General features: G+C 40.9%; 1 protein-coding gene across 2 annotated transcripts in view; it reads right to left on the reverse strand.

Moving 5' to 3' along the window:
• Positions 1-2,776: 2,776 nt before the first annotated feature.
• LOC146374426 (chloride channel protein 2-like) overlaps positions 2,777-26,699 on the reverse strand; it is a 46,611-nt gene continuing 22,688 nt past the window's right edge. The window contains exons 11-24 of one of the 2 annotated variants that reach the window (XM_084950746.1): positions 24,532-24,633; positions 20,559-20,643; positions 19,195-19,350; positions 17,208-17,277; positions 15,221-15,331; positions 12,966-13,179; positions 12,300-12,433; positions 10,141-10,337; positions 9,342-9,402; positions 8,930-8,994; positions 8,510-8,548; positions 7,771-7,875; positions 6,336-6,422; positions 2,777-3,912 (exon numbers count right to left, since the gene is read on the reverse strand). In XM_084950746.1, the coding sequence (XP_084806872.1) occupies positions 3,742-3,912; positions 6,336-6,422; positions 7,771-7,875; positions 8,510-8,548; positions 8,930-8,994; positions 9,342-9,402; positions 10,141-10,337; positions 12,300-12,433; positions 12,966-13,179; positions 15,221-15,331; positions 17,208-17,277; positions 19,195-19,350; positions 20,559-20,643; positions 24,532-24,633 (1,597 nt within the window). In that variant the 3' untranslated portion in view covers positions 2,777-3,741. The remainder of the gene's footprint in view (positions 3,913-6,335; positions 6,423-7,770; positions 7,876-8,509; positions 8,549-8,929; positions 8,995-9,341; positions 9,403-10,140; positions 10,338-12,299; positions 12,434-12,965; positions 13,180-15,220; positions 15,332-17,207; positions 17,278-19,194; positions 19,351-20,558; positions 20,644-24,531; positions 24,634-26,699) is intronic. The other variant, XM_084950745.1, reaches the window with a different exon arrangement.

The raw sequence follows: 26,699 nt of genomic DNA on the forward strand, positions 1-26,699 counted from the left end.
ATCTTGCAGTGAAACCTTTGTATTTACTTTCATACGTCGACCTCCTGGAGTGTTGCTCGATGTTTGGCTGTTGTGAAAGGTTTTTTTTTTGTTTTTTTTTTTATATCCATGGACATTCTTAACAGTACCTTCAGGGAAAGCTCTCCCCTTTGACCACATGTTGTCTGTTCTTGGCTAACTGTTTTTCATGCATGCACCACCAAGGAATAGCCCGCACCTGCTAATAAAATAGGCCTTAAGTCAATTGTCCTATTATTATTATTATTGTCCATTTAAAAAGAGTGGCACATGTTAAGGAGCTGGAACTCCTAAACCCTTTAGCCAATTAAATTTGGATACCCTCAAAAGCTGAAAGTCGACTTGTGTCAGTGTCCAAATATATATGGACCTAACTGTACCTTGGCTTCATTTGAAGCTGGTGATTTCTAAGGACTCAGGCCTGCTGGACATCATTGAAAACCTTGAAACTGTGGTCAGCCTGAATTCTCAGTCTGGCCTCCCTTACCGTTAGTCCAAAGATTTATCACATAAGGCACAAATTTCCTTTGAGAAATAAAGTTCTCTTCCTATTAGTACATATCCTTCCCCTCTACCGTTACCTATCTTCCTCCTTGATCTGCACATCCATGTACTCTCCCTCTTCCTCCGATGCCTTCCATTATTGTTGACAACACTTTCCTAATATTAGATTAAATGTGAGCATGTCTACAAAAAAGTCACTACCTTTCTGTACAGCTGGTGTTTGAGTTTAGCCAGTTCACAGATGTAGTTAACCGAAAGACAAGTTAGTGTGTGTGTGTGTGTGTGCGCGCTCCTGGGGTTGTATGATTGACTGGACAGCAGGCTCTTAATTGAATAAGCAGGTGAGCGCAGTAGTCCAGTCCTGTTTCTTTCAGTTAAGAAGGTAAAGCTATACCTCCTGGCTAACATCTTTGAACGTGTCATTCACCTTTTCCTTACTTGTAGATTGGACTACTGCAATTCATTGTATTTTGGTCTCGACCAGGCCTTCATCCATCGTCTTCAGATGGTCCAAAATGCAGCTGCTCGCCTGCTAACTGGTACCAAACGGAGAGAGCATATAACCCCAGTTTTAGCTTCTCTACACTGGCTTCCTGTCTCCTACAGGATCCAATTTAAACTTTTACTTTCTGTTTTTAAGGCGCATAATGCCCGAGCCCCTTCTTACCTGTCTGAGCTCCTTTTTGTTTATGCTCCAGGAAAAACTACGAGGTCTAGCTCAAAATTAATGCTGTCCATCCCACGGACTAGTCTCACATCTCGTGGCGATAGAGCCGTCTCTGTGGCAGGTCCCAGACTCTGGAATGGTCTCCCCCTAAATATTAGATCGTCTTAGTTATTGTTTTAATTCTTTTATTGTCCTATCATTGTTTGATATTGTTATTATTGTTCTACACCTTTTCCTTTTAATGGCATTTTTATATTGTTAAACACTTTGTGCAGCATCGTCTGTGTGGAAATGTGCTATATAAATAAATTTGACCTTGACCTTTGACCTTAAACTCCAGCTGACAGCCACCTCGCCCCTCTCCTCGACTCCGCTACCAACAACAAAGTGCCAGCTGGTTCTCTGTAGTTGAGCTTTTGTGTGGAAAACCTGAGCTGCAGTGTTTTTGGAAGGTGTGAGCTGTCAGTAATTGAGACATCTTGTGTGAAGAGCACCTTTTGAAAATAGTTGTATAACCATTGCTTGTAATTTAGTTTTCATTGTATATACTGAGCACTGCAGCAGATTCAGTAGGAGTGAGAAGACCTTTTTTGTTGAACCCTTTCCCCCACGTTTTTATAGGAGAGTAGGTTAGAAATGGTCTTGTTTGCTTTTGTTTTAATAGGGAAGCTTTTTGTTGTCTGTTGTGTTGTTGGTGGGTTTTGTTTTGTTTTTTTTCACAGCTCACGTCTGAAGTAAATAATTTGCTGCTAGCTCCTTCAATTACCTTATTGCTGGCATTTCTTAGGAGTGGTTGGAGTGGGAAGTTGCAGCTTCATGTTCAGTCCCTGTTACCCCTGTGCCGGGTCGTAACAGAAAGAGCAAGAATGTAGTCCAGCGTCTGCACATGTATCTTTGGTGTATAAAAAGTGTGAGCTGACAGCCTGATTATAGTTGTGCACGTCTGGGAACAACTATAATCAGGTGTTGTGTTACTCCTGTGCGTTACAGGTCAAAGTTACACTAACTGAGGAGTACTTTTGCTGTCATGTTGACAATGACAAGGCTGCCTCCCAGTGGCCCCTAGAAGTACTGCGTTACAAGGAGAGAATGCTGCAGGAAACTTGGAGCAGCCACAGATGTGCACCAGTGCACATGCTGCAGAGTAAGAACTAGTTCCTGATGCAGTTTTTGGTTTTTCTGTGATATTTACTCATAAAAAATGGCTGTGATCATAAGAGACAATTTAAGGACTGCTTAGTGTTATACAAAGTGGTTTTCGCCACAGTGTTGTGGTGTAAGCATTCAGTTAGCAAGTGAAAGGTTGCTGCTTGAGTGTAGCCAAACAGACTGTGACAGAAATAGCATGTAGTGTCTAAAAATCCAAGTCAAGCCTGCTGAACTCTCTGTAGTCACCGCCTGCAGCAAGGCAGCTGTTACTTATTACAATCATAATCCTTTAATATTGCAAAAAGTAATGAACAAGACATTACTGACAAAGTAGTCCTGCTTTGAATTACTTTCAACTTTTGATTTACTAATGTACAATTTTTTTCTTTCAAAATTTTGCAAAAGTGTGAATGACTGCTGAAAACATGTATCAGCAAATGTTTTAGACGTAACACATTTAAACTCATCTGGAAAGACAAATTTCACTCCAGCTGTTACTACAGGGTAGAAAGAGGGCAGACGGCAAAGACGAGCAGCTGCAGAAATCCTGATGAAAATGTAGAGACAGAAAGAACTCTTAAACAAAACAGAGGTTTGTTAAAATGTCATGCATTTATTCACTGTTGATTGACAACACAATGTCTGATTTTGGTGTAAAGGTGAGATAGGTCAGGATAGTGTTCGACTCGGTCTGGTTGGGTGAGGGTTAAACTCCACACAAAAAGAAGCAATTTTTACCCTCAGTAAATATGAAGCAACTATTTTGAGTCATGAAACTGAAAAATATCACATCAAATTTTTTCTAGTTCAAATCCTTCATCTTTAATGAAATTGTAACAGTTTAGCCTTAATCTGAACATACTACATAGTACGTGGAAAATTCACATGTGGTTAAAGTTTTAGTACGAGTGGAATGTGGTCAAACTGACTCCCCGCGCCCCTGCTCTCTACTGGGAAAACCTCACTTATCACACTCACACTCTCTGCTTATTCCTGGTGATAACGAAGAGGAGGCACTTGTGAAATGAGCATTTGGACTACAATCAAGGTGTGTTTCTATGCCTGTGAGAGCTGTGGTGACAGGATGAGATTAGCTACAGGTGCCTCCATCACTGGCAGGGAGCACGTCTGCTTGCACGGGTTCAGCTCTCAGCCTGACTATTAAGACATAACCAATAATATATGACAATTAACACCTGACTATTAGGTATGTCAGTGAAGAAGAAAGGAATGAGAGTGGAAACAGGAAAACACAAAAGCTGAGGCATCTGCCCCCCTAATGTACAGACCTATACACATTGCACTGTCTGTATTTGATTTTTGCACGTGTAGCTTTGGGAGATTAAAGACTTGAGCACTTTGACACTTCCTCCTTCTCCTCCCGAGACTTGCCGTTGGTCACGTCAGCAGACGTGCTTTGGTGCATCGGTGACGTGCTCTTCTGGTGGCCTCACAGCTTGGAGATAGGTGGTCTCATTCTGGCTGCTGCTCAAGCTGCTGTTCCTGAAGGTGGCCATAGGGGGGGCTACCTTCACACCTTTCAGAGTCGTTGAGCCATCTATGGCTTTACGGAGCTAGATGAAGAAAGAAGGCAGGAATTGTTCAATTCCAGATGAGTAACATCCCAATAAAGTTGTTTGAGCCATGCAAACACAAACATAACTCAAGGCTTTAAGCTCATAACAAATTTCCCACGTGTGGGACTAATAAAGGTTATCTTATCTTATTATTTTGGATTGCAGTTTAATTTATATGGTGCCAGATCACCACCATAGTCATATAGCATTAAAGGGAGAAAGAGGTAGTGACAGTAGGGAGAAAGAAACAACGTAGTAGTAGTGCCAGTTGCACGACCTGCTTTTTAAGGCTCCGAGTTTCTCATGCCTGAAGACTTTATATGTACAGCACATAAAAATTCATATCTAATAAAAGCAATGATGTATACATTTTATGTGCAAATTAATCTATTATCCCCGCATTAAAGGAACATATGTAATGTGTTGTTCTGTCAGTACATAATAAGAATGCTTTTTTTCAGCTGTATAATTTCTTTATTAAAAAGGGTGTACCTCAATTTTTTGGTCTTTCAGAGCTTTTCCTTTAATTGGCTTCTTTTAAATATGGGATGTTTTGGCTGTTGTGAGTAAAAGTGCTGCAGATCCTGTCGATGTGCTCTGAGAGTTTAGCTGTCCGTCGACCAGAGATGTGACAGTGTCTGTGTGAGAGACGGGCAGACTGGGAGAGGATGCGTTTATCTGCCCTGACTGGGTTTGTGTTTTTTCTTGCTGTTGGACAGAGGTGGGACATAATTCTCTCACCCCAACCGGTCGCAGCAGATGGCCCCGCCCCTCCCTGAGCCTGGTTCTGCCGGAGGTTTCTTCCTGTTAAAAGGGAGTTTTTCCTTCCCACTGTCGCCAAAGTTCTTCCTCATAGGGGGTCATATGATTGTTTTTCTCTGTATCTACTGTACAATATAAAGCGCATTGAGGTGACTTTTGTTGTGATTTGGTGCTATATAAATAAAATTGAATTGAACAAAGTACAAATACTTTGTTACTATACTTTAGCACAATTTTTAGGTATCTGTACTTTACCAGAGGACTTAATTTTCTGACTTCTTTTTACTTTTACTCCCTACATATTTAAACACATATCTGTTCTTCTTACATTTTCAAAACGGGCTCATTGCTTTTGCTGTAACAGATATGAGTTATTATTTCACGTCACTGCAAGCCTCCAAACACCAAACTGGTGTGAGTCTATACAGAAACACATGAAAGGATGTCTGTTTGTTTATTAATCACAAGGAAATGTCATAGAGAAGTCAGGGCTTAAAAGTGGGACGGTGGTGAGTTTTTGGTTTGTTTTTTCCTTTCAACATCGGAACGACTGCAGGTCCATAATTTGCGGTTGTGATACTTTGGCATCTAGCTAGCCCTACAGAAGAGGAGTGAGCATAAGCTTTTTTTTTTAAATTGTGAAGTTATTGTGACTTTTCAACATCAGCAAACACACAAACTGTGTGCCGTTTGTCTCACAGTGTGTTGCAGCTAAAGTGCAGCTGCTGGATTTCACAGGGAGAGAAAAGAAAGAGCGCTAGCTTCACTCAGAGATGGAGAACGATGAGAACGACAGGCAGACTAACTGTTGTCACTCACAGGTCAGTGCAGGATAAACAGGTTAGTTTGCTGCACTGTGATGGGTTTAAAGTAAAGAACAGTGACTGCTGCACAGCGGCTGTGTTTCGTGGTCACAGTTAGCTCACAGTGTAGCACAGATTCATTCACTGAATTCCACCTTCACACCAACTTCATCCAGTCTAACGTAAAGGCGGCATAAACAGTGTAGAGTCAGTGCAGAGGATGGAAATCATCCAGGACAACTCAGGAAACATCTGCTCACATCTGGTTGAATCCAGGTGTGTCAGCAGCTCAGCTGATCACAGCCTGCACACTAAGAAAATCTACTGGAAATTAATGTGAGTTTGATTCTTTTCCCCACACTGAACCATTACAACCAGTTTAGTTTAGTTTCCCCCACTTTAACCTCTGACGGTGCACATCCCCCTGTTTACAGTCCCCAACTATAATGTAGGCATAAGAAAATAGAGCTGCTTTCTATTTACTTCTTTTTCTTCTGATTCATGAGATGAGAATATTTAGAGTTTAATAAAGTTTGTATTAACATCTACTGATATTATTTTAATATTATGCTAATATAGCACAAGGTTCAGTTAGCTTTGCACAGAAACAGAAACATCCTCCAAAGAGCTACTTTTTATTTTCTTTGAGTGCTTTTCAGAGCCTGTACGTTTTTACTTTTACTTGAGTAAAGAAGTTGATTCTGTACTTCAACTTTTACAGTAATATTTTTTAATAGTAGTATTTGTACTTCTGCTTGAGTACAGAATGTCTGTGAATATCTGCGCTGGTGGAGCGCAGCTGATTAAGTGATCAAACCCATACACCCCAAAAGTCCTGTAAAGAGAGACTATTACTTCTTTGATGGAAACCACCCCGATGAGGCGTCCGATCCTGGTGACGTAGGCGTGGTCGAGGCCCAGCAGAGAGAAGATGGTGTAGGTCTGTAGGACAACAGCAGAGGTCTGTAGGTAAAAACTTTCTTCTTACCTAAAGTCCAGTTTGGAAAATGCACCACTGATCTTAATTATCCAAACTTCACCAATATCTAATCACATTTGATTCATTCAACCTGTCACATTTTCAGCTAAATGGGATTTTTTTTTTTCACTGTGGGAAATTTGCAAGGGGGAACCGACATGCTTAACAAAGCCGTGTACACCTGTGGACAGAAGACTCTCTATTAACTCGACTTGATGGCTTTAAGAAATGTTTGAAGCTAATCAAAACACATTTGTTTAATCTGCACATGCGACCTGCACGCAGGATTTTATTGGGTGTTACGGAAATAATATAGGCTACTATTTTGTTAAGTCTAGTGAGGCAGTAATATGGGCTGCGGTTAGCATACATACAACTGTGGTCAGTAGTTTACAACACTCATCATGAGCATGAATATCATGGTGGCTTTTAATGATTTCTTTGAACTGTTGAATGATTGCGCAGCATCTTTAAAAAGCAGGAACTGGGTGCACAAGTTCAGATCTGTTTAGGATTTTCTCCACACATGTTCAAAAGTATACACTGGCTCAACACACTGGCTTAAATCTTTAAATAAGTGCTGCTGAAAGTTGGATGATGTCTTTCAACTTTAAAAGGCAGAATCTGTTGACTTCTCAGTCGTGGTCACGTTTGTCTATAACCGAGGGCTGTTAGCAGACAGTTAAAGTGGCAGCTCGATGAGGACCATTAGCACACGTCTGTGAAGGCACTAATATTGGTGAATGACACATGCTGGTTTTGGAGTTAGTAGTAGTTTTCGTAAGGACCTTGCTTTTTCAGCAAAACAATAGTTATTCTTTTTCCTTTTCTTTGCAGTTGATCTGTATCTGAGATGGATTTGTTTTTCCTTTGTTTTTTCACTTTGCTCTTATAAAATCAAATCTTTGTTTTTCTCTAATTGATCATTGTTAGGACAACGTTGAGCCATCACCCAGTCGGCAAAAAATATTTGCCACAATTGCTTTGTTATGGAATACATTTATTTTGAAAGTAACAGAAATGGTGCAGTTTGAAATTTCAGTGTGTATATGTAGACATGATGTAATATTATATATGTATTATAATATTATATATATGATGTAATATATACATTTTGTCCTGTCAAACTGTTTGTGGATCTTGTCATTTTAGGTCACCTTGCATTGATTTATCATTTTAAATCATACGTACGTTCTTTAAAGGATCAAATGCAAGTCAACCGTTGTCCCCTAACCCTAAAATACTGGCAAATACTGCTGTCACTGTGACAGACACATGCAGACTGACTGTCGCAGTATTCAGAATTCAAACCTTATGCAGTGATGTACACTCCAGCAGCTGGATCAGGGCAGGGTTAATCTTGCAGTTGTTGAAGTTGACCCTCTCATCAAGTTGCCTTGCCTCCCAGTCTGTAATCTGCAAGTCAACAAGAGTGAAACTCCTTTTCAGCATCCCGTGTCGGATCGATCACTTCATAGCAGTTAGTGATCTACATTATTTTCCCTTAAGATGACTTTAGTTTGTAATAAATGATTCGCTTACAGTAATACAGCCTGTCATTCTTGGCCTAAAGTGTATGTTTTGAATAATTAGGCCTCATCTTATCTTAAACACCAACAGAGCAATTTGCTGTCACACTGCTGGCTAAGACTCGCCTCTGTCAGTGCGCCCCAGGGTGGCTGTGGCTACAATGTAGCTGCCATCACCAGTGTGTGAATGTGTGTGTGAATGGGTGGATGACTGGATGTGTAAAGTGCTTTGGGGTCCTTAGGGAGTAGAAAAGCGCTATATAAATACAGGCTATTTACCATTTACCATTTAAGACAACCTGAAAACAGTTCCATCACCTTCTTTTCAAACTCTTGTTTTTGAAGATGTTTCGCCTCTTATCCAAGAGAATTCCTCATTTCTAAATCTGAACAGGGGGCTGGGTGGAAACCTTTGTAGTCCCCCCATTTTCTCATGTCCCAGAGCAACGGACACTCTACTGCGACCGCTTGTGATCTGCTCATTGGTTGTTCTGTCTGTGTGGATTGTCTGAACATCTTACCTCACTAGTGGGATCTTGAACATCTCGATCATCTTGTACCTGAGAAGCAACAGAAAGCAACGATAGTCAGCGTGTACACTGAACCCAATAACACAAGTCAGTGTGAATGCCACAAACACAGGTAAAGGCAAACAACAGCCCTCAGCAGGTTGTTACCTCCATAAACATTTAGCACTATATCTGTGCACAGAAGATGGAGAAAATGACATGAGTCACTGAATGAGTGACTACAGGGACATCAACATTGCAACTTAAAGCTGATGCTGTTTGATGATGACGTCCAGTGTCAAACTACCAACGCTGTGCTTTGCAGCAATCTGCCAAAAATACTTCAGAGGTCTGAGTGAGACGGAGGCTATGTTAGGACACCTTTCTGCAGGGTGGAAGTGTGGGTGTGTGGGTGGGATGTCACTCTCTTACCTCTTCTGCATCTGAACTAGCACAGAAAATGCTTCTCAGTGTGACTCCTGATTCATCTTGTGAGCCTGCATCAGAGACAGAGACACTAGAGTTGCAACGCAGACACACAGACCGCAACATAGTCAGGAGGTCCAGCTTAGTGAGCTCAGGTAGTGAAATTAGCTGGTTTGTCTTGTATTTTTAATCAGTGGCCACAAAGCAAACATTTAAAGTGTGAGCTAGAAAAACCGTTGTGCTGTTTATACCTATTTAATTCAAACAGTTTCAGGAGCTGCTCGTCACATAAGGAACAGAGAGAGCAAAACCCAAACTTCTATTGAATTTCTATTTCCTTTTGTTTCGAGCCACATCAGTCTGGTCTTCTGAAACTCTGCTGTGTGCCAGTATTTGCACAGGTAAGTGTAGTTCTTACTGTTGGAAAGCTCAGTGGGTCGCTCCACCACAGGCGGCGGGTTCAGCTCCTCATTAGTGATCTACACACACACACACAGACTGATTAAACAAAATCACAATCATGTGCACTACTGTGGGCTGATGCAACAGAAACAAGAGCACACGAATGAAGAGAGCAAACCTGCAGGGGTTCAGAGCTACACTAAGAATCCTCATATTAGTCTGGCCTCAAATGCATGACCTCAGTCAATCCCCCTGCTGACTTTCCTTTCCCTGACAACATTTTCTCTACGTATACTGAGGATTTTTGAAATGGCCAGAAAAAAAAATCATGTTTTGCCAAGAAAATATGCTTATCAACATATCAGACAATATCAAATCAAAAGCAGACAGTATCACAGCAGACTGCTCGACTTCCACATCCATGCCTGAGGACGCTCTGCTTAGCCACTCACTCATGTTAAGCAATGCAGTGCAGCAGCTGCAACTAAACATCTTTCATCTATAGACATCTATCTTCAACCTGTCTGCCAATTTCAGTTTATTTCCTCTGTAAACACAGAAATGACCTCGTGCATTCATTCAATTCAACACTTTGATACACAACAATTGCTATGAGCAAGCAATGGACCAGATGGGGTGTGGGGTGAGAGGAAGAGTGAGAACTGAGGAAAAAAACAATGAAGCATGAGCAGGTGAATGGGTGAACATAACAAACATGCAGATAAGTCTAAAGTTTCAGGTGAAAGAAAATGTTGAATCTGTCACTCATATTAGAGCTCCTTTCACAAAGCATGTGTCCTCCTGTGACCTCTCACCTGGATGTGGCCTTCCTCCGGGCCTGTCTGCAGGCTGCTGTTGTTATTGCTGGGTGGGTTCGACTCAGTGGAGAGGATCTTCTTCTCCTCAGCGCCTCGTTCTTTGATGCACTGCAGACGTCTGGCACAGCTGAGCTGCTGCGAGAGCAGCGACTGGAGCTGGGCACGCTCAATGGAACCCAGCAGGATCATTGACTCTGGGAGAGGAGGATAAAAAGGGGCGAAGGAGCAGTTTTTTATGTGACATAAGGGAAGAGTGTGTAAACTTGTTTTAGAAATAAGGAGTGAGCTAACTGTGGCGATCCCAACCATGTCCTTGAGGCATGTCCTCTTTCTTAAGGTCACATATATATATTTTTTAGGCCTGCTTCTTTTTCTTTCATCCTCCACTTGTAAGTTTCCTCTTATTTTCTTCTTTACAAAAAATAAATAAAGGTCACACTGCACACCATGCAGGATACTCCAGGTTTTTGGCTCTGGTAGATTAGAAAAATACTATTTTATGTTTGTTAAACTTTGGCATTTTTTTCACAGCAAGTAATATGAGAAAAAATTATATGTTTTTTGCAACAGGTTGCATAAAGCCAGTTAGAGACAGTGTACATTTTTTTTAACAAGGACGGGCGTCAGTGGGAGTGGGAGCTGTGTAAGAGTTAGTTTTCAACTAAAACGTTTAACTATGATCAAAACTGAGCAGAAGCTCCAGTTCTCTGTAGCCTCCATTAGACTCTCTTATTCATGTTATGAAAACTGCTGAATAATGGTAAATAATAATGAATCAAGGTTATTCTTCCTAATTGTAATTTGTTGTGTTGGTCAGTAGCATAAAAGGACTAGAGCTGTGGTCTGGAATTAGAACTATGTGCCGCAGAGTTATGAATGAATGAACCCTGTAAAGCCTGACACATTAAGTCACAAACTCAAGGTTCAGTAAAATTTGGTAAACCTAGCATTTGAGGTTTTTACTTTTTTTTGGTCCACTCAGTTGTCGCTGTGGGCCGCACATTACCGTCTGTCCAAAGAGACGATTTATACTGTTATTTTAATTCACACGCTTTGAATCAAATATTAAAATGATGGAGTTTTAGGTTCATATCAAAGGAAACTGCTGAGTATATTGCAGGTTTTATCATAAAATGCAACATAAATATGAAGTATTAATGATGTTGTTTTGGGGCTATGGCTAATAGCCTGTTAAGCCCAAAGGGCTTTCTGAGGTTCTTTTCTCTGCAATTACAAACTCTGTGTCAAGAATCTTGGTATCAAAATAAAGCTAACACTTGTGAGATTTCGTCAGAGGTATAAATATTATAGGAGATGTTACTGTGTAAAAGTTACTGAGTTACTACAGAAATATTCAGGCGTTGTGTATTTGTCCATTTTTGGCACACTTTGGTCACCAGTTGAATTTTTTAGGTATTATACAGCAGAAATTATTTAATTTCACTTACATGCCTAAAATTGCTTGTTTTTTGAATATTATTGAAGAATTACCAACACAGTCACATAGAGCGGGCCCATTCTCCGTGCACCATAGACAGTTTAAATGGTCTTTGGCTCTTAAAACTATGAGGGCCTCTAGCTTCGGCTTCTATTGGCTGATTTGCATGATCGACACCTCTTTTTAATCGTTTGAGCCAATAGAATCACAGTAATGGTGCCACGTTCACGTCACTTCCACTAATCAGAAGTTGCAAGGCCAGACCCCACATGGCCCTAAATTTACAACACGTGGCGTCCAGTCACGTGTCTTTAACTGGGTCAAAAATGGCAATTGTGAAGGAACTGGCTCTGATGCATCGTGTTAGCAGTCCTGTTATGAGGAGCTACAGCGGCTATCGGCTACCGATGAAAAACAACAGAGGTCGATGTCGATTATTTGGATAAAAGACTTGACGTCACAGAGGGTTAAACTGCTGTTCATCCTCTTTGCCCCCGGTACCAGGGGCATGGGGGTCAAGAGGATGGCAAGCAACTTTACACAGTGGTAGCTTTAGGTACTCCTACAAAGCCACAGATAGAGAATGATAATATTAAAAAACACGATTCTAATAGATAAAGTCATGTTAAAAACAGACGTATCTATTGTTCATGTATGTGTTTATTCATGGGGGTAGTGAGTTATTATATGAACATCACAGTGTGTAGCAGTGACTTACCAGCTGATTTGAGCAGGGGTAGAGCCTTTAGTCGACTTTTCATTAGGATGTTTAGCAAGTCTCTGTAGCTGCAGCTGAGTGTGATGTACTGCACGTCGCGCACCATAATGTCCTCCACACGAATGTTATACACCCTGAAATGAGAACGGAGAGGATTATTAATCTGCTGTAGATAGGAAGGACTCGCGAGAGTAGGAAAAAACATGAGCATGCTTTTAGGGAAAATAAATGGCAGCAACAAAGTTCTGTAGGAAGATTTTTTTTTTACAGATTCTTGTTTAATTCCATGCAACTCCATTTTAATGGGAGGAGAATCGGGCCCAGTGAGGAGCAGCCAACCGCTGTGACTGACCGGCTTCGACTTGAACATCGAAGAAGACAACTTTATGAAGTTTGTATCATTTCAGTCACCAAATACCTGATCAGATGTTAACTTAGTATTGTTTATGCACATTGATTTCAAGCATTTCCAAATGTTCTTAATTACCTACGTAATACGTTAGTTTTTTGTTTGTTTGTTTTTTTGAGGGGCAGTTATTATTAGCTTTTAATAATTAAACAGTTAAAATTATTCTTGTTTGATGTTTTCCACTTCTAGTTTTTCAAAAGGCCAAAACCTATTTATCATGACAGTTGTGTGCTTGTGTTTCTCCAGTGTATACATACTCGTGCTGACCCCAGCCCAGCTCTGGGAGATAGGGAAGCTTCTTTATCTTGATGATGGAGTCATAGATGGAGGGCTGCAGGGACTGGGCCACAAGGTTGGCCAGGACCACTGCTATCAGGGCCGGCAGAAGGTGGGAGATCTGTCCAGTCAACTCAAGCACCATGACCACGGTGGAAAATGAGTGGCTGACTGCTCCGGACAAAGCTGCAGCACCTTTTGTTGGGAAGAGGAACAGCGAGAGAAATTACTGCTTAAATGTTTGTGTGCTACAGTTGTGCCAAAAACCCAGTTGCAGCATGGCAGACCAACAACTAGCCTAGCCAGTTGAGGCACTAGTTCAAATGGTGACCATACAGCGTGACTTTCGTGGCCTTCTGCAGGACTAGTCCAAGTGCCAGATGGATGTGGTGGAGAGCCTAGCTGTAGGGTTGGCTCCTTGCTGGCACCACCACTACTTCCAATGTGGAGGTGACCCTATACCACATGGGAGAGGGTGCACTTACGGAAGATTGGACACTGTGGCTGCTGCCTCTGCTGATGAGGAAGCTCAGCTGGCGGCTCTCAGCTCACCTGTGATGGCAAGGGGTTGTTTTGCAGATGGCCAATGGGAAAATGTTGACCAGCTGGAGCTCACACTGAAGGACCACTGCCAACGATTCACAGGAGACTTGACGGGGCATGAGGACCAGCCGTACTCTTATGCCAGACGCCTTGTTTGGCGCAGTTGCCAGGTGACTACCGCCCTATAGCTGTGGCCCGGCCCTGGCTCTGGTGGAGACGGGGGTGCTCGAACACTTTGTGGAGGGGCTCCCCGCTCGAACGTTGGAGTGGGTCTGAAGCCAATATTTCCATTGGGACAGCCACAGAGCAGATCAGTTTTTGGCGGAGCATATGCAATGGAAAACCATGGTCCTGGAGCGCCTGAGGCAGGTGGGGCTCTTAGCCAACCCAAAGAAGTGTACAGTTGGACAGAGGTACAGTATCTATCTGCAGGCAACCTTCAGATAGAGAAAACGACAGCCATCGTATCCTGCCCATGTTGCAAGACCAGAGAGGAGGTGAGGTGGTGCTTGGGAGATGGAAGCATGTAAATATAAAAATAACCACTGCAGCCAAAAAGAGTGCCTGACGAGCCCAGTAAGCTATTAAGACTCGACTGTACACTGTGTTCGTGTTTTCCTCCGAAACAAAAAAGTTCTGCTGGAGCAGCCTTTCAACGCTTCTTTCTCTCGCTAGCAAGGTTGACCCAGACAGTAAAGCTAGTTCACGAGCCCGACACGGAACCCAAAGCATTAGCCAGAGGTCTCCTTACTGCGGTTCGGAGCCGCGGACCTGGCCGAGGTAACAAGAGAGTGCAAACATGTTGAGGGCTGTGTTAGTTCAGTGAGAGATTTATTTGGAAAGAAAACAATTTTCACTTGCAGTCGAAAATTAATGTGTACGCTTATGCCTGCATTTTTATTTTGTTAAATACAAACAAAATTGTAGCAAAAGTGCTTCCACGTGTCTGACCAGAAAGAGCTGTTTATTTGAAACTACTGTACTATACTGCTGAGTGACTGTCTTCTACTCGTCAAATACATTTCATTGCAATGCTGACCCTGTGCTAACTTGCATATGACAAATGAAACTGAAAGGATTCAGATAGTTAAGAGTGAGAAAAAAATTGCGTTCATGTTTGCAATTTTGTCTTGTTACACAATATTTGTAATTAAATAAAACAAACAAAACACTACATTTTAGGAAATATTAGTGGGTGTTTTTGTTTTTTTGTACTACTTGGACACTTAAGTGGCCCTCCAATGAGATGACGGTGCCAGAAGTGGCCCGCGGCTCATTTGAGTTTGAGACCCCTGCCTGTTTAAGGCCTTCCAAGTTGGGGCAACTTTGTCCTAGCAGGTGAGGGGGCTTGACTGTCTGGTCATTTATATAAGCCAGAAGCTGTCTGAGCGGGAAGGTAGATACAGCTCTGTGGACGAGCAGTATCTGGCAATACAGTGGTTGGTTGACCTTCTTCATTACTACCTCCTGGGCGACCCTTTTATCCTCTGTTCAGATCATGCGCCACTACAGTGTCTCCACTGGAAAGCAAAAGTGCTGAAACATTCACGAAACTCCCGAGGTGTGTGCATAGGGTTCTTTGTGAGCTACAAGGGTCTCCAAAACGTTAAGAATGTCATTTTATTTACTTTGTACCAAAGAAAGTATTTGTCATTTTAAGTAGAATGTAGTCAGGAGAGAGTCGCTAACTTACCCACCACAGCGTAGCCTCCTGGCACTATGGGATAGATAGCATGACCTGCATGAATGCCTTCCGGGAACCAGAATGCCATGCATTCTCCAACCAGACGCCCCAAGCCAGCCCCTGAAATGTGGAAGGAGATAGAGATTCACAATCAGTATGTGGCTGTTTATCAAAATCAGCAGTTCTTAGACTTGCAAGAATTTTCAAACATGTGCACAGAACACTGAAATCGCTATGGCTTGAGCACCATCAGCCTGACAAAAATAAATTGCTAAGTCAAAATATAAAACTTATCTAAAACTAAAAAAAGTATTGAGTTTTGAAATCATCATTGAATCAGTCACTACAGTAATCTAAAATAGGGTTGTCAAACTTTGGCTCAGGGGCCAAAATGAACCTTGCAAAGACTCCAATGTGGTCCACTGGAGAACTCTGAAGGAGTTCACAGATTTTAGTCTTGGAAAAGGCTGACTGGGGAACCAAGAACTCAGTCTCTACAGGACTGGAAACAGTGAGTTAAGTGTCACCAGGCTGGGGAACAGAAAACCCAGTGATATATTCTGCTGACTCAAAGACCTAAAAGTCACCTTGAACATTGTCCAATTCTGAGACAATAATTTCACTTACTTTGCTGTCAGCTTCACAAACACCAAATCATTGAAATAATCTCAGGTCAAAAACATTCTTGCACCCATTTCTGTTATTCAGGCGGGGACAGCTGACGCCCAGCTGTTGCCAGTGCTTGTCCTGTCTTCCAATGTGAGGGCAGCGGTAACCCAGCCTACTCCTACACCCGCACCTACTCGGGTGGGATTGCCATTCAGTCTGCTCCAGTACCCATGCTGGTCCCCAGGGTGAGGCCAGCCAAGACACGGTTGCCTATAGCTTGCCCATCAGCTTGAAATGACGAAATGCAATATCCCAAAATCCATTTCGCCCAAAACTCAAACGATGCAGTGGCGGAGGAACACAGAGTGGCAGAGTTTGAAATATTACTCTTTCTGGGTCACAAAATAAACTTTGAAGATATTTTCATGTGAGAATGTTTCTGTGTAAACTTCAAATATCTGCTCGATTTATCAAGACATCACATATTTGCATAAGTGCTCTAACGTTCTCGGAGATGCCTGTTGAAGGAGTATTGAAGGTCTCTGTTTTGAGGTTGCTTACCACTCTACAGTTTCAGTGCTCCTCGATGGGTAGTTGGCAAATGTTTGTAGGCAAGTCAATTTCTTCTTGACTATCATTACTGCAAACTACTGTCAACCCCAGCAATCTGCTAGTAACCAAATCATTCACAATGTTTTCTGTAGTAGTGGCGTAAAAACCTCTCTGTTACCATTTTTGCATAATGACAGCAAGCAAGCAACTTCACACAACCACTAGCTAAACCCTTCAAGAATACTTCTTTTGTCCACTGGTGATTACTCAGAGCTAGGCATGCATGACATTACTTGAACTTCCAGTAACACAGTGAGGAATCTGACTCAATGCACATGTTAAACAAAATATAGGTCTGCCTTTATGCACTTTTTAAACATACTACACAAATATTTTGTCTGAGTGATGTTGAAAAACAAATTCATGGAGGTGTTACTTCTAGGCTGGAATGCTGTCAGTCGTTATTATCGGGATGTCCTAAAAACTCCCTGATAAGCATTCAGTTAGTCATCTCTACTTTTAAGATTAGGCTTCAAACTTTCCGTTTTGCCAAAGCATATCGTTAGGGCTGGTGACCCTGAATCCTTCCGTAGTTATGCTGCCTTAGGTCTAGCCTGCTGGGGGAGTCTTTCCTTTTTCCCATTTCTTTTCATTCTGTGTGTATATATACAACTACAATTTTTATTTATTAATCCCTGGCTGTCTTCAACTGTGCCTTTTATCCTGTTTCTCTTCCCTCACAGTCATGGCAAATGACTGTTCACCCCTGAGCCTTGTGTTAACCCCTTCAAATGTGTTTCATCTGTTCTTCTTCACAGAAAAACACACATCTTACCAATGACAAGTACTGGCATGAAGGCTCCATAGGGCACTGGCATGGTGATGGCCAAGGCACACATCCAGAACTAAAAGAAGAAGAAGAAGAAGAAGACATCAACAGAAAGAATAGGGTGACATTTCAGGAGCTGCATGGTATTATCTGGTGTGTTTCTAGATTCCAGCTCACCACAAGGCAGGCCGCAGTCTAAAACCAGATGCTATTTTATACAGACCTTGACCTATTTGGTTTCAATGCGCGATTTCTGTTTTACTCTGCTCAAAGTTTTTTAGATTTACTGTAGGGTTATTTTAATTTGCACAGCTCTTTTCTATAGGCTTATTGTAGGCAGTGTGTGCACACAGGAGATGCACAAATTGGTCACATGCATTGTAGCTTGCATAGTAAATTGACTGAGGAAGTTTTCTCTGACCAGACATCCTTAAATTTCAGTTGAATAGCCTTAGTCTAAATCACGGGTCGGCAACCGTTCTGATAATGAGTAGCATTATCAGAACGTTTCCTCAGAAGTCAATGTGCCATATCAACCATTGCATTAGCAATCATGCTCAACAGTTCCACACTATATAGAATCATTTTGTAGAACTATATTTGTTCGCAGATGTTGGCAAAGTGCAGATCAGCTGTTTTAAACAAAAAGCAAATAAAAAAAACACTTTTTATCCAAAACAAGAACTCTATAACAGCAGAGGAACTGTACAACAGAAAATACAAATGCTATTTATGGTCTACTCACAACAGTGATAAGGAAAAATACTAAGGCATGTTTGTTAATACATGTTATTGTGGTCTATGGTCCCACTCAGAGACACAGGTCTCCAAGTGTCCGGCAGTCAGACGGCTACGGGAGGTGCTGAGAACATTATTTGTGTGATAGAAAGTCTGCTCACACAGATATGTGGAGCCAAACACTGTCAATAAGGCCTGTGCAATGCTCTGAAGACAGTTACACTTGTCAGGTAGTGATGTCCAGCAGGTGAACATGCATGAGACACATCCAGCTGCCCATTAAAGCTTTCTGGTTTAATCAGAAAAGAAAACATTGGTCCAAACACCTGAAAGCCCAAAAAATGCATTGTGAATTCGTGGTGCTGATGCTGCGCTGAGCAGACAGCTCTCGAACGTTTGAAGTGTTGGAATGTGGAAGTGGCACAACTAATGTAAGCTAATTAGTGATGTGCACCAGTGGCCCGTCCATAGATTATTATTTTTTTAATGCACCTTCTCAGATTAATTCACTGTGTGCCGTGCCATCATTTAACCCTTTGCGTGCCAGCTGTGGCACACATGCCCAGGGTTGCCGACCCCTTTAGAGTCAAAATGATAGCCTAGCTGGATCATCTTCTTATGTTAAGATGTTTGGAACCATTAACCATAAAATAATCATTCAAAGTTTCTTATTCAAAGACAAGAATGCAGCTTATACATTTAACATTGACATCAGCTCACTAGCAAGATCGGTGTGACAGAGCCAATATCAGTGTGCACCTGACACTCCTACACCATGATAGAAAATCATGTCCTACCGTCAGTGTTCTTTAAATGCATGTGTGCTGCACACGCAACTTTCAGACCAACCTAGTATCAAAGCAAAGCGTGTAATACATACAGTGGTCCACTGTTTCCATTTCACACTTTGCCTCTCCAAAGCATGAAATGGACATGCATGCACTAGTTGCAGTCGCAGTAAGCTGCAGCACCAGCAGAGGGAGATATTTTCTTTCCAGCAAATAAAATTATCATGGGAAAGCTTTTAAAAAGACATTAATAACACATTCACATGTAAATAAATGTGGACCTCTGGATTAAAAAGGGGGGATAGCACCCCGTGTATGTATAATAAATCCTGTCAGGAATTGTGTATGAATTTAACATACTTTACATAGAATGACAAATTCATTTTATACATTATGAAAACTTGCAGACAGACACATTTACTAGCATAAACCAAACCTACAGCTTTGTACATATATTTTCACCTTACTCTCATTATGGTGAAAAGGGCCAGTGTGCCGAAGACGGTGACTTGTGGGTGCATCCAGACTCGTGCGTTTCCAATGTAGTCAAACTCTTCAGCGATGCCGTCTTTAGTCCATGTGCGGTTGTCCAGTAATGTCACCAAAGCCTCATTCTGTGTCAGCTGGAAAAATTGGAAAATTAAACAAATAAAAAAAAATACAATTACTACGACTGTGACTGAGTCGGAGCTCTTTCACAGATAATAGAAACAGAAACACATGACAGATAGTTGGTGTCCATGTAGAGGAATGCCCAGACCTCTACATCGGAGAGACCAAACAGCCACTTCACAAGCGCATGGCACAACATAGAAGAGCCACCTCCACGGGACAAGACTCAGCAGTCCATCTGCATCTAAAGGTCAAAGGTCACTCTTTCGAGGATGCCAACGTTCACATTTTGGACAGAGAGGACAGATGGTTTGAAAGAGGAGTGAAAGAAGCATCTATGTCCACTGTGAGCGACCATCTTTGAACAGAGGCGGGGGTTTACGACACCAACTGTCTGCCATCTATAATCCAGTTTTGAGTTCCCAGACGCCTTAACGCCCACTCACATCCTGGGCCATCTGACCTCAGGACATCACATGATAGGGTGGGGCGAGGTTTCACAATGAGCTCACCCGAAACTCTGGCTGATTGTGACCTACACCCGTTTTCACACCTTGGCTCATGTGATTAGAGGATCATCAGGGGGTCCTTTTGTCCCTCTGTGGGGGGAAACTCCCACTAGGTTTAAATCTGGGACTCCCCACCATTTGACCTTAGAACTGAAGAAGCTTCTCGGATGAGAGGTGAAACGTCTTCAAGCAACTTAAAGAAGTCCAGACGCTTTTCTTTGCAAGCTCCTTAGACTACGATGACCTGGATGACTGAGAACCTTCACAGACCTATTTCATTCAAAATTCAGTGTTTGGCTTGAAACCCTAGAAGATAATTTCTAATGGTTTCAATACTATCCTTTTATTTAACATTAGCATTTCCACGATGTGTAATCCACAGAAAAATGGCAATTTTTCATTTTTTGAGTTAGTTGATGATGTATTTTATTATACAATGAATGACTTCAATTTAACAAGAACGGGCTGAATTTTAAGGCTTACTGATATATCAATAATTTGGTATATCAATAATTAAATGATTTAAGATGGATAAAGACTGTTTTCAAACCATACAACATTACATTTCAAAATTAGCTTAATTAGAATAAAGAGAAAAAACCCTGCATATTTTTTTTTTTTTAAATTCTTTGATGTCTACTGTAATAACTGTAAAGTGATGAGTATATGTAATAAAAATAATATATGGTTCATGGGCTTTGTGAACCTACCTCTCCAGCCATAAATTGTCCAAAACCAGAAGGAAACAATAGTGACGAAATGAGGAAAGAGACCATCACTGGATACACAAGACATCTAAGAACATAGATATATAACAGAAAGAACAAGTAAGCAAGGGTAAAACAATAAAATGCTTTAAAACAATAACATAAAACAATAAACAGGGAATAATGCATGTCTAACACTTACTGAGAAAACCATAGTTATTTACGCATCGGGGAAAAAGCAACGTAAAGCCAATCACTATATTATATTTATTTTTATAGGTACATTTTTTCCTTTATTTACGGAAGTTTATTTAACTTAAAATAATACACTTACAGGCCACCTTGTTAGGCATACCTATGAAAATTATTTTTAAGGCAAATCTCAAATTATCCATTCACATGTCAGCAGCTCAATGTATTTATGCATGTGGAGTTTAGAGCTTTACCATATCATTCTGTCAATCTATGATTTGTCATTTATTCCTTTTAAATGAATATAAGAAACTGGAATTTTGTGCACAGGTTTGAATGTGTTTGGGGTTTTCTCTAATACACATAGGATCGAAAGTATGCAGAGACACAAATATACATATGCCCCTATTAATATTTGGTCGAATGTGTTTTAACAGTTGAACTTCGACTAGACTCTTGGTAGCTTAACTGAAATCTATAGCTTGACCACATGGACAAGCCAAAAGCCCTATGGAGAAAAGTATTAATTTCTGATGACCAAACGTCGAGCTGGCTGGCTATAATGACAAGCGGTATGTTTGAAGGAGTTAATGTGAACTGCACCAACTGTCAAACATGCCCTGGGTCTGTTTTGTACGGAGCCCCTCTGATGACATGGTCCAAAAAGTAAATAAATTGTGGCCACAAAATACTACTTTGTGCCCTCAAAATAGTATAACGTGCCCACGAAATACTTATTTGTGGCCACGCAATACTATTTCGAGGGCACGAAGTAGTATTATAGGTATTTAGTAGTAGTATTATAGGTATAACATGCGCACGAAATTACGCATTTGTGGCAACGAAATAGATAACGTGCACACATCATATTGATACAATTCCTGGACAGCTGCGTAGAGACATAAGCATAAGAGTAGGCTAAACCTATACACCGTGGACAGAGACTGTATGATTGAGTTTTATTTTAGGCTGGGGATGAGCTACAAATGCATTTTGAAAAGCCTGCAATGCAAGGAACCATTATTACGGAGAGACATTTAAACTGGATATTGAGAGCCCAGTTGCTTTACAGACGTAAGTACGACCTGGACGCCGGGATAGATTTTATAGTCAACCAGCTGCAAGGGCCTGGGAAGGATCACGGTTATCAGTCAAGTGTTTCGTGGGCACAAATAAGTATTTCGTGGGCATGTTATACCCATTTCGTGCCCACGAAGTAGTATTTTGTGGCCACAATATATTTATTTTTTGGACCATGTCATCAGAGGGGCTCTGTAGTTTTGCTGCCAGTGGTACTGGTACATTATACAAAGTCAGTGGAATAATGAAGGAGGAGGACTACCTCCATATTCTTGAACTTCTTGAAATCAATAGCCAGATGTATGAAACCTGGATATAGCCCGGTGAACACACATCAACACTAGTTTTGGAATGGGTAAAGTGGGCTAACATTAGGAGGCTTCAGGAAATGCTTTCCTAAAGTCTCAACCTATGCTTCAAAGTTGGGTCCATTTTATTATGTCTGACTGTGCTGTGCAGGCTTCTAGAGTTACGTGGTTAAATTAAGAGTAAATTATAAGTGAAACTATAAAGTGCATTTTCTGATAAAATGGAAGTGTGGATGCTGATAGCTGAATGTTTTAAGCTGAAAGAAAATAATTGCTGAATGTTAAGTTAAAAATGTTAAATGAGCTGGAAAATACAGAATTTTTCACCTGAAAACAAAAGTGCAGAACTGTTGAAAGCTGACATTTACACAGAAGAAGTTGAAAAGTACAGGGTGGGCCATTTATATGGATACACCGTAATAACATGGGAATGGTTGGTGATATTAAAGTCCTGTTTGTGGCACATTAGTATATGTGAGGGGGCGAACTCCTCAAGATGGGTGGTGACCACGGTGGCCATTTAGAAGTCGGCCATCTTGGATACAACTTTTGTTTTTTCAATAGGAAGAGGGCCATGTGACACATCAAACTTATTGGTAATGTCACAAGAACAACAATGGTGTGCTTGGTTTCAACGTAACTTTATTCTTTCATGAGTTATTTACAAGTTTCTCTTTGTTCACAGCCATTGACATGTCGAAGAGGTTAACACGTGAGGAGCGGATCGAAACTGTGTTGATATCTGGTGAACGCAGTAACCGGGTCACTGCAGCAGATTTCAATGCAAGACACCCTACGAGACCACCCATCTCCCATGCTACAGTTAGCAAACTGCTTGCTAAGTTTCGTGAAACTGGTTCAGTGTTGGATTTGCCAAAATGTGGACGCAAGAAAACTCACTAATGAAGAAACATCAGTGGCTGTCCTAGCTTCATTCAGCAAGAGCCCACAGCGTAGCACTCGCCGCATGTCACTGGAGAGTGGCATTAGTGGAACATCCCTTCGGCGGATATCAGCTACTCACAAATGGCACCCTTACAAACTCCAGCTTCTGCAGCATCTCAGCGAGGATGACCCAGATCGGTGCACAGAATTTGCAGAATGGGCAAAACAAACATTGGAACAGGACCCTCAGTTCACGCAGATGATTTTGTTCAGTGATGAGGCAAACTTTTATGTGAATGGTGAAGTTAACAAACAAAACCACCACTATTGCTCTGACACTAACCCACATTGGATGGATCCCTCCAAGACTGTTGGAACAACAAAAGTGATGGTTTGGTGTGGTATATGGGGCACAACGATAGTGGGTCCTTTCTTCATCAGTGGAAACCTCAAGGCCACTGGATATTTGAAATTGCTACATGATGATGTGTTTCCCTCTTTATGCACTGAAGCTGGCACGTTCCCTGAGTTTTTCCAGCAAGATGATGCACCACCACATTATGGGTGCCAGGTCCGAGCATTCCTAGATGAACAGTTTCCTGGAAAGTGGATTGGTCGTCGTGGGCCAGTTGAATGGCCCCCAAGGTCTCCCAATCTGACCCCCTTAGACTTTTATCTTTGGGGTCATCTGAAGGCAATTGTCTATGGTGTGAAGATACGAGATGTGCAGCACCTGAAACTACGGATACTGGATGCCTGTGCTGGCATTTCTCCTGCGGTGTTGCTATCAGTGTGTGAAGAGTGGGAGAAGAGGGTTGCATTGACAATCCAACACAATGGGCTGCACATTGAACACATTTTATAAGTGGTCAGAAACTTGTAAATAACTCATGAAAGAATAAAGTTACGTTGAAACCAAGCACACTATTGTTGTTCTTGTGACATTACCAATAAGTTTGATGTGTCACATGGCCCTCTTCCTATTGAAAAAACAAAAGTTGTATCCAAGATGGCCGACTTCTAAATGGCCACCATGGTCACCACCCATCTTGAGGAGTTTGCCCCTTCACATATACTAATGTGCCACAAACAGGACTTTAATATCACCAACCATCCCCATGTTATTACGGTGTATCCATATAAATGGCCCACCCTGTAGTTGAATATGTTGAAAATATACATTTGAAAAAGTTGAGTAGTGACAAAAGAACATTTAGAGTCAAAAAACATCTAAATGAATACTTTTTTTTAATTCCTTGAAAAATTTTGACTGGAATGGTCTGAGTGTTTCAGAAACTGCTGGCGTAATAGAACTAAACCACAAACATCTGTGGGGTTCACAGAGAATGGCATGAAAAAGAGAAAGGTCTACAGAAAAACATGTCTGAATGCACAACATGTTGACTGCAGACTGAAGCAGATGGGCTGCATCAGTTTTCCTGACAGGTTAACATGCTTGTCATAAATTTGCTTTGCATTCACTGCCTCATATTAAAAAAATCCCAACTTACTTTTTCATGAGGAATGTGTTGAAGAGCTTCTGTTTCTTGATGAACAAGGCAATCCGTCGGTTTAGGTAGACAAACAAAGCCCCACCAAAACCACTGATAATACTGCAGAAAAAGAGAAAGAAGTTAATGCCTTGAAGACATTAAGAAATATGATTTTTATATTGAGGGACTGAATCTTGTTCTGCGGTTTTGCAGAACCTCTGCCCATCTTCACATCAGAGAAACTGCCTGGATGAGATCTTTTAATTCTTAATCTAAACTAATCACTTGTTTTTCCAACCACGAGAATTGAGAATTATAGCTGCTATCAACTTCAACATAAGCTATTGCTTAGCTACTCCATAACCAATGGCTAAACAACACACCAATAAACACATCAAATGCCATTCTGAGTTGTTTGTTCTATTAATTTAACCATTACACTGTCCAGACCATGAATCAGTACATGGGATACAAAACACACAAATGCACAGACTGCACAAACATACCAAACTACAAACCAACAGAATGCTGCACCAATCATCACACCAAATTGCGACATCAACCCACAGAATCAAACTGCAGTCAAAAGAAGGTTTCACCCCATGCTCACCCCATCCTTTCCCTCATCAAACACCAGGTGAGGTGAACAGGTGAGTGCACCCACATGTACTGCGTAATACCCCCCCATGAGTCATGCCTCACAACAGTTTACCCATACAGTGACACCCAAAAACCAACCACCCAAAAAAGAAATATGTTTCATGAAATATTAAAATATATACATATAACATTTGATAACTTTCAATGTTATATTGTGAATAAAATATTGATTTGAGATTTGCTAATAACTGTATTTCATTTTCATGTGTATTATACACAATTCACAATTTGAAAAGTGTCTATTAGAAAATGTAAGTTTTTAAAATTCAGTTTATATATTTTTGGAAAAACTAATACATTGTGTGATTTTTTTTTCTTCATATGGGTTCAAATTGAGGTCATAAATATTTTGTACCTGTAAATCAGACTGTGCACTTATGAACTGAAATGTAAAACAAAATATCTAAAAGTTTTATCTTTGTGCATAACACTTCAAGTTTTATGCACAAGTTCCTGACTTGACTGTGTTTGGCCTTACTGAGCTTCAGACAGCAACAGTGCTTCTGGGGCACAGGTAAGCACTACTTTATGGTTTGGGAATCAACTGATTTTTTTGTAACCGGTTAAAAATGTTATAAATAAATATTAACCACATTGAAATCCATGTTAAAATGTAAAAGTAAGTAAGTAAGTAAGTAAGTAAGTTTATTTATTAAGCGCTTTTCATAGACAGGTAGTCACAAAGCGCTGCACACAGAGATTAAAATAAACAGTACGATAAATAGCAAAATGCACAATATACACAATATAGAGTTTAAATGTAAATTAAAAATATAAAAATGTAAAAAGCATTGGTCAACAGAAAGCTTGTTTAAACAGTAAAGTTTTTAACTGTTTTTTAAAGGATTCCACAGAGTCAACCAAACGTAGTTGTAGAGGTAGACTGTTCCACAGCCTTGGTGCCACAGACTGAAAGGCTCTGTCCCCTTTCGTCTTCAGACGTGTTCTGGGAGCAACCAACAAACTCTGAGTCTGTGAGCGGAGACAGCGAGCAGTAGTGTATTTTGTGAGAAGCTTGGATAAATAATCTGGGGCTTGGCCATTTAGTGCTCTGTACGTTAAAACAATAATTTTAAAACGAATTCTAAAATCTATTGGGAGCCAATGTAAAGAACATAAAATAGGAGTGATGTGAGCTCGCTTGCTAGAGCGAGTTAGTAGTCTGGCTGCTGCGTTTTGTATAGCTTGGAGGCGAGAAAGAGATGATTTATCCAAGCTGGTAAACAGGGAATTACAATAATCTAAACGCGATGACACAAATGCATGGACAATTTTTTCCAGTTCAGCTAAGGAGACCATATGTCGCAATTTAGAAATATTCCTTAAATGAAAGAACAGTAATGGTTAAAGTATTTAGAAAGAATCTGTAATTATTGCCAAAGGAGTACAATGTGTTTAATACATTTAAAAGTGCATTTGCTTTATGTGTGGTTCATTTTTAATTTAGTAAGGTTGTTATCGTGTTTTATTGTGAAGAACTGTGTAATAGGAAGCGAGTATGTTTGTGATGGAAGCAGGACTGAGAG

This window comes from Perissodus microlepis, chromosome 14 (genome assembly GCF_051167445.1).
Source record: "Perissodus microlepis isolate ML-2025 ecotype Zambia chromosome 14, ASM5116744v1, whole genome shotgun sequence".
Classification (NCBI taxonomy): Eukaryota; Metazoa; Chordata; class Actinopteri; order Cichliformes; family Cichlidae; genus Perissodus; species Perissodus microlepis.